Below are 9,397 nucleotides of genomic sequence, written 5' to 3'. Positions count from 1 at the left end.
TCATCTATACATGTATTATATATGAACATCTATACATGTATTATATAAGGATCATCTATACATGTATTATATAAGGATCATCTATACATGTATTATATATGAACATCTATACATGTATTATATAACGATCATATTTTTCTCGTACTTTATTTTTGAGCAAATATTTTTTATTAAAATTCAGGAACTACAATTATACTTTTGTCATGTCTTAAAGTCACTTACTTTTTAGAACCACAATATGAGTAGCAAATATAATAACTATTTTACTGCAACCTTTCCTCATGAAATACTAGGTAAAGTAAACGAAAGGTAAGCAACAAAATTATCAGTATTATCAAAAATTGCTATAATTAATTAACTGATTGTAATATCTCGTGTTAATATAATATACACTACTATCAAACTACAGTATTTTACAAACTATTTTCATTTTAAACGTTAACATAACACATTACTATCTGACTAAAGTATTTTACAAAACGGTTCATTTATACGTTTATATACTTTGTACTATTAGGTCGTCAAGAAGTTAATGTCGTGTTTTGGAACACTTTCATTAACCACCCCCAAAAAAAAACGTACATCACGTATAATAGTGTTACGACAGCAGAAGTCACGTGACCCTAGTCACACGTCATGTGCTTCTCGAACGTTCCCGTCCCTTCCTGAAATCTCGAGAGCCTACTAGATATGGGTAGTCTTGTATATATAAACCGGTAAGAACTGACGACAACAATGTAATGTGTAATTGAACTGCGGACAGAGAGACGTATTGTTGAGTCGAGCACGTGAGACGTTCGTTGTGATTTATAGCGTTTGTTATAGCGCGACTGTGGAAATTAAGTGTATTGCAAAGTTGTATTTAGAAAGAATAAACCAGTTTTATTTAAGAAAGGACTTGTATCGCTGAAGTTTCATCGGAAAGAAATTTACGGAAAATTAACTAACGAACGGAGGCCTAACAATAGTTAAACGAACAGCCTAAACGTCACGTTAGTGTAGCCTATATAATGTGCAAAGTTTAGTATACTCTAATCCCTTATAGTGATGGCACACGACGAGATAGACATTCGACATGTAATGCTGTTTGAATACAAGAAGGGAAATAACGCCTCTGTAGTGACAAAGAATATAAAATAAGTTTATGAAAACGTTTTGAACGTTCGTAAGTGTCAAAGATAGTTCAACAAACTTCGTTCAGGTTACTTTATCTTTAAAAATTGTGATGGCAGAGACCAACATGTTGGAATTGATATTGATGGTCTGAAGACGCTTGTTGAGTCTAGCCCAAGGCAAGATACTCGTGAAATGGCTCTGAAATTGCATGTCTCTCATGAAACAATATGTAAACATCTAAGGAATATGGGAAAACTCCATAGAGAAGGTGTTTGGGTGCCTCACGAACTCTCCGATGATCATCGTTCCCAGTGAGTGAACGTTTCTTCGTCTCTTCGGGTGCGTAATGCGTGTGAACCATTTTTGGACAGAACTGTCACCGGTGATGAAAAATGGATTCTCTGTGTGAATATTAAATGCCAAAAACAGTGGCTCAGTTCTGGACAAAAACCACTTCCGACCCCAAAACCTGGACTCTATCCGCAGAAAGTTATGCTTTGCATTTGGTAGGACATCAAAGGAGTAATTCATTTTGAACTCTTCAATCCACAGCGAACTGTCATTGCAGAGATCTATAGTCAGCATCTGGAATGTTTAAATCAAGCCCTTCATCAGAAATGCCCTTCACTCGTCAATCGGAAAGGTGTTCTTCTTTTCCATGAAAATGCACGTCCACATGTGGCACGTTTGACGCAACACAAGATTATGGGGTTGGGTTGGGAAGTTCTTCCCCACCCACCATATTTTCCAGATATGGCACCATCAGATTACCATCTTTTTCATTCGCTGCAACACCATCTTAATGGGAAAACGTATGCAAATGTGGAAGGTGTTAAAGAGGACATCGACATGTTTTTTGCCTTGATTTGTTTAATCAGGGCATTAACAACCTGATTGTAAGATATATAATATACACTACTATCAGACTCCAGTATTTTACAAACTTATTCATTTCATGCGTTTATATAATATACACTACTATGCGACTCCAGTATTTTACAAACTTATTCATTTCATGCGTTTATATAATATACACTACTATCAGACTCCAGTATTTTACAAACTTATTCATTTCATGCGTTTATATAATATACACTACTATCAGACTCCAGTATTTTACAAACTTATTCATTTCACGCGTTTATTCCCAGTTTCTAAATATATATACGTACTTGTAATCATGATTATAAGGTGTTTTACTACCATACGATTCTAATTCGTTCAAAACAGTGTCCCCTTCCTCTACTAGATGACGCAGTTGTTCGTCTTGAAATGCTTGATTGATAACTCGTTTTTGCTGCTCAATGATTTGACTTGTTAATGAGGCAGTTGGTGGGAGTCTGCTTCCTCGCAAGTCCTGCATTACGGTAACAAGATGGCGTCCAGATAGCTGACAACCACTAATAAATGGCTCTAGAAACTACAAATACAAAAGAAAAAATATATTGGTTATATTTTTGTACTTCCATCACACTGTCAAAAAAGTCTTAACCGGTTAATTAATATAAATGAAGTACAATATTGTAAATATAGTTATTCATAAAACAGTATCCTTTAATATAATTCATTAATTTTGTTCTATCGCGTAACTAAATTAATACCACATGTGATCGTTCATTTTCAATTTCACATAATTTCTAATAAACATGAAGATAGAACACGTTTTTCACATCTAAAAATACTGAGTATATTATAGTTTCTTCTGAATAAATAGTTTTCCACAAGTACAAAATATTTATATTGGTGTAGTTTTTATATGAATTAGTAAGTTTTATGCGACAATAGTTATACTGTTAGTCTTACCATTCTGAAACTAATCCATTCCTGGTGGTCATACTTGTAATTACCAGAATACTGAGGAAACAACTGGTCCCTTTGAACATATCTGTGTAGGTGTTCCACGTCTACGGCAACATTATACTGAAAAATTAACGTTATATTCACATTTTGAGCACAATTAAAAATCAATTAGCGTAAAAAATCTAGTATTCAATCAATTTATGTCCTTTTATAGATCTCACGATTCTTTGAAAAATATGTTTTTACATAAAGGGGGATCAACTTCCATTCCGTAACTAATGTATATTATATACATTTCATTACATAACTTGTACAAATAAAGATACTTGGTTGTCTATTGTACAGGGTATCCCAAAAGTCTAATCCCACAGAGAAACGAGATACTTGGTTGTCTATTGTACAGGGTGTCCCAAACGTCTAATCCCACAGAGAAATGAGACTTTTCACACAATTTTCTAAATGTCTTGCTTGTACAAATAAAGATACTTGGTTGTCTATTGTACAGGGTGTCCCAAAAGTCTAATCCCACAGAGAAATGAGATACTTGGTTGTCTATTGTACAGGGTGTCCCAAAAGTCTAATCCCACAGAGAAATGAGATACTTGGTTGTCTATTTTGTACACGGTGTCCCAAAAGTCTAATCCCACAGAGAAATGAGACTTTTCACACAATTTTCTAAATGTCTTGTTCTCGGAGGCTTTCTTTTGGGGAAAGACTTTTGTGACATCCAGTAAAAACTAATAATTCAAAGAAAAAATCTATCTGAATCGTTTTCATCCCCTTCTCTGATTATGTAATATTAACATAAGCTTTTTCTCCTTCCTTAATTCTTGCATCTCACCAACTTTATGGAACGTTTTTACATCCCGATAACAAAGCATTTTTTTTAAAACTATATTTATTATCTTATATCAAACGCATAATACTTAAGACCATGTGATTTACCACGTGCCTAAGTTATACAGAAAGATAAAAATGAAATTTCTGTAACCAATTACACGAACGTAATATTTGACCCACGGTCGCATCCACAATTGCTATAATAATAATAGTTACATGCAGCACCTGCGTTAAAAAACTCGATTAAAATATTTCTTTCGGAACCACTTCTCAAAAGTGAATTCGATCTTATCTTACCTTAAACCCGCTAGATGGAAGTAACGAATCGCCTCCGGATATTACCTCACAGTTCGTATACACGACAACTGTATTTATAGCATTGGGTATGTTCGCCTAAAACAAAATAAAAAAGACACCCATTGCGTACGAATACAAACATAATAATATCGTAATAACAAAGTAAATTAAAGATTCTATTATTACTCTGACTATTAATGACTTAATTTGAATAATGAATGAACCAATTAAAACTCACCTCGACTAAGCAAAAGGTTTCGTCTAAAATTGTCCAATCAGAAGCCTCTGACTTACGACCGTCTATTAAAACACAAAATCCTAAAGTGGTAACTTCTTTCCTAAACAAAATATAATAATGACATCAATTATTAATAAACTTCTGTAAAGTTATCTCATAATAACAAAAATATCCAAAAGTTTCGATTTATAACACCATGAACTATTAATGAAAGTTTAAATAAACTAAGAAATATGGAAATTTAAAACGTATAGAACCAATTTGGGTTTTATAACAAACCAAAACTCTTGTTTCTTCTGACGGAATTATTAAACAGTAAACACCATATATATAACATAATGTAGAGAATGAAACAGTCTACAATATACCTGAAAAATAATGAAGTTGGAACGTAGGATGTAGTTTAAAAAATTTAGAATCCCGTCCCCACAGTGTAACGTTATTAAGCAAGTAAAATCACCTTGCTACAAACCAGCCAGTTGCGAAAGGATTAACCTCAAGTTAATATAAGAAAAGCTTATCAGTCCTTCACACATGCGTAATAAAGGAACTAATTATTATTATTATTTTTACATAGAAATGCATGTTAACAATTACAGAAACTGGACGTTAACTAATTAACTAAACTGAATCTAAGCACAACGAATATTTCTAATTAATTTTCCAGACGAACTAACATTTGACTATATCACAAACACAAAAAACACTCGCTAAAAGCTGATTTTGTTTCAGCATTCTCACCTTCGTATTTTTAATAACTAAATCTACAGTGTTTTTAGCAATTTCCCTCGCAACGTAAGACAACGTATCTTGTTTTAACTATAATTTTCTTAGTTGAATCCGTGGTTTACGTATCTTATTTTAACTATAATTTTCTTAGTTGAATCTGTGGTTTACGTATCTTGTTTTAACTATAATTTTCTTAGTTGAATCTGTGGTTTACGTTTAGATTTCAACATAACTTCGGAATTCTAAAAATTTATAACGTGAATCATCATAACATCTATATTTCATCCGAGAAGGTACATGTTTTCATTGTGTTTGATTTATAGAGGTCTGACCACCTGAAGAATGTGTTAGATACGTAATGAGTAATGGGATATTAACATGGTGTGGATTTGATCATTGTGTTTGATTTATAGAGGTCTGACCACCTGAAGAATGTGTTAGATACGTAATGAGTAATGGGATATTAACATGGTGTGGATTTGATTTTTTATACCCGGTCCACTGTTAAAACCTAATACAGCAATGAATGTTTCTTTAAGCGGTGATATTGCGTATACTACTATGATGCTTATGTTGATCAAATTCTAAAAAGTAAGGCTTAGTTGATCTTGTTGAAAGCAATTTGAGGCGAATAAATCCTAAAATATGCCTTAGCTTGCTCTAAGTTCGAACTGGAATACAAATACCTGTTCGAGGACGTTTTAGCATGGAGCAACTACTTTGGAAGAGGAGTGGCGGTATATTCCACCAGGTGTTACTATTTTTTAGAGTCCAGCATGATTAATGTTAGTGTACGCAAACTCCTAGACATCTAATAATTTTCTAGCGATAGACAGAAGATAGATAGATGGACAGAGGACAACAAACTACTCTAAACATAAAAGTACAGACCCTTTCAAATCCAAGTACTTCCAGTCTCATTCTTGCAAATATTTATATAAAACAATATAATAATTCTCTATTATTCTACCGTGAAGTTATACATAAACTGATGTAACGCGCCCTCTGTTTTCTCGTGGCTTGAAAGTTTTTATGCTTAAGTTAACAAAAACGTTTTGGCTATATCTATTATTAAACTTAAGGCAGTCAAATTATAAAGATATGACATGTCCTGTACTGTTGTCTTATCACCGAATTACAAAAATAAAATACCGATCAGAAATATCTTACCTTGGAACACTATGAAAGTAAATTAACAACCTGGCGAGTTCTGATGGTACTATATTTGGAAATTCCCTAAATACGGAAAGGAATATCACCACCACGCTCCTGCCGCCGATATCACGGGATCCTATAGAAATAATAAAGTAAACCAATTAGTTTTGTTCCCTCCCTTAATTAAAGGAATATTTTTACACGGTTTAGAGAACAGGAAACATTTGGTTCCCTGCCTTCTTTTTTCTTCCCTTTCATCTACACTTTCATGTGTTCACATGATATCCATTTAAACGGATCTTATGTGGTTTAAAGAATACGAAACGTTTTTGTTTTCAGCTTTAATTAAACGAATCTTACAACAATGCGCGATTCCTAACTTACTACAAAACACTAAGTAAAAGGACTAAAAGCACGAAATGATATAATTTATTGCGCATGATGTTTTTTATTGCAATATGACTCCTAAACATAGCTCACAGTTGTTTGCTTCTTGTTGTTCAATGTTCATCATAATCAACCATTCATCTTCTATCGTGTAAATATTTATAGTCCAACAGTCGAGGTGAAGGATTAGTAAAATAAAAGCTAACAAGCGTCATCATTATCACGAAACGTATTTTATATCGACATTATTAGCTGAATTTTCAAAGTGCAAAGATTTTAACGAGAAATTTTGTTAACATTTTCGGTTGTTACGATGTTAATAACACTTGGAAAAGTCTCCCGGTGGGACAGCGGTAAGTCCTCGGATTTATAACGCTAAAATCAGGGGTTCGATTCACTTCGGTAGACAAAATAGATAGCCCGATGTGGCATTGTTATAACAAACTACGCACACACATGAAAAAAAAGATTATGATTTTGCTTGTTGTGGTACGCTAGTCACCCCTCTGGGGAAATGGAAACGAGTCAGCTGACTGGTTTATAAAAACAAAAAGAGAAGAACATGTGATGTTGATGAAAGAGGGGAGCTTATATGATACATATTTACAAGTAACTTGACAAATTCAGTATAGTCAAAAACTTTCAACTAAACCATGGGTATTAATGAGGCCTACTATCAGTGTCCCGCTGGAAAGGGCAAAATAGTTTAACATAAAAAAACAAATTTAAAAGATCGTTTGTTAAGCATGAAATAATAAGCCTCGTGACTTGTCCATTCTGACACTAAGCAGAGACTGAATAGATGGGAAATGTTGTTCCTGCCATACGGAGAAAGTTTTGTTTCACGAAAAATATTATTTTAAAGAGATATGCTTGCTTTTGGTTAAACATAGTTCAATATATATAGACCAGTTTTAATGTATAACATCACAATTTATATAATAAATAGCAAGTTACATTTAACTATAAAGCAAAAGCCAGATTGTCTGTTACTTATACCTTCAGTTCAATACTGTATGTTTGTAATTCAGTGAAATTTCTTGCGTGAGAAAGTTTTCATTTGAAGAGGTAATTAACGCCGGATAGTTTTACGGTTCTTATGCATCGTAGGTTTTTGTAGCACGTATATATACGATATAAAACCACTTGTATATATATACAACCAATTAAATTAATAAAAAGAGTATTGGCGCCGCCCCGGAGCCATCGTTTGCCCTTATGTCATTATTAAGAGATCAGCTGTCTAGCCAGTGAATCACCCATACTGCTTTGTCGTATTTGTTGCATCTAGGGTTCCCATCTGGAAGCTTTCAGGTCGTGTACTTGTAAAACACAGTTTCAAAGTGTAGGTGCACATCCAAGTGGGTAGTTTGTAACACTTCTTAATCACCAATACTACATATCACTTTAACCATTCGCATTTCTTTACAAAGTTTTCTCACTCTAAACTAGCTAAACATGACCTTCTCGTAAACACACTTGTCTTACCCTAAGACCAAGACAAGCACGTGGAGATTTAACCAGAATCTTAGTTTCAAGTTAGCATAAAATCAAGACAAGTACTTTGAGTTCTACTTAAACAGAATCCTAGTCTCAAGTATCGCTAGAGCTTTAAATATTTTGTTGCCAATTTGAGTCACAAATTTATTTTGTTTATGAAGCATGTATACATGTAAATTCCAATAGCAATATTATATTCATATTTAGTTGAATAGTACTAGCAACAATACTCATAGAAAACTAACAACAAAAGTAGTACATAAACCAGTATTTTTCTTTTAACTTATCCAATACGAAGCGCACGGATCGTACAATACAGCTCTCCACAGCGTTAGTTATGCAGAGCAATGAAACTTGGTTCATTTTATTAACTGCGCCTGAAAAAGAAAACAAGAGTTTAACTATTATTAGCAATATAAGTCATCTACATCCATCCACATTTAATAAAGCTGGTTTTCTTAGAGTGAAAGTATCATTTAAATTTGGTACGACGTATTTCTTAGAACTTGCATATATTTATTTAAAAATCACGAATGGAGCTAGAAGAACGTCGCCTAGAATCTTAAAAAAAAACATCATCAAAGACTGCTGTAACATTTTGCTGACTTACGACGCTCTTAATCCAAAGTATTATACCTATGTGATTATGAATCATCCATAACGAAGACTAAGCATGTGATCTCACCGTGAGGATGGTTCAAAATGGGTCACGCTGGCGCCACTCATTATGACAGCAAGGTAGTCCCGATTCTACGTGGATGTTACTTTGAGGAACGATGTTAGATAACGTGAAATACAACGATGCAAAGTGTACACTAACGACGCGTAGCGTTCTTTATGTGCTGATGTTATAAATTGATGCAATTAAGAACTGCCGATAGTTTACATTATCCCCCACAGTTATGTTTATTCAACAAAATTTTTACGTGATAATGGAGTAACAGGAACGTCGTAATTTTATTTTATTCAAGATGTCAGCCACAACCGTTCGGTTAGTTGCTTCGAGTATTCCATCTCACAGAACATCATCTACAACGTAGACAAAAAAAAACAACAGAATGCAAACATGATATTGGTAATAAAATTAAACAACGAGGGAAAAATAGACAAATTTTTTTCTATACTCATACTAAATGGATTTATTTTCCAACGTATCCAAATCATCTAATCGAAGCACACATTTTATTGGTTGGAATTTTATTTTCTATATATATATATATATATATATACATACATACATAGTCTACAACTACGTTTTATTCTTTAGTAACTAGTAACGGTAGATAACAAACGAAAACTACTACAACGACCCGATCGTCTACATATAGTACATAA

At 33.4% G+C, this 9,397-nt stretch overlaps 1 protein-coding gene across 1 annotated transcript in view; it reads right to left on the bottom strand.

Annotated features, from left to right (window-relative positions):
• Positions 1-6,311, bottom strand: part of LOC106460245 (puratrophin-1-like) — a gene marked incomplete at its 5' end in the record, with an annotated part of 70,201 nt that extends 63,890 nt beyond the window's left edge. The window contains 5 exon segments of the mRNA XM_022386917.1: positions 2,289-2,536; positions 2,920-3,036; positions 4,054-4,149; positions 4,292-4,391; positions 6,191-6,311. Of these exon segments, the coding sequence (XP_022242625.1) occupies positions 2,289-2,536; positions 2,920-3,036; positions 4,054-4,149; positions 4,292-4,391; positions 6,191-6,311 (682 nt within the window).
• Positions 6,312-9,397: the final 3,086 nt, after the last annotated feature.

This window comes from Limulus polyphemus, unplaced genomic scaffold (assembly GCF_000517525.1).
Source record: "Limulus polyphemus unplaced genomic scaffold, Limulus_polyphemus-2.1.2 Scaffold735, whole genome shotgun sequence".
NCBI lineage: Eukaryota > Metazoa > Arthropoda > Merostomata > Xiphosura > Limulidae > Limulus > Limulus polyphemus.
The sequence above is the reverse complement of the archived record's forward strand: the minus strand, read 5'-3'. Positions and strand labels throughout refer to the sequence as shown.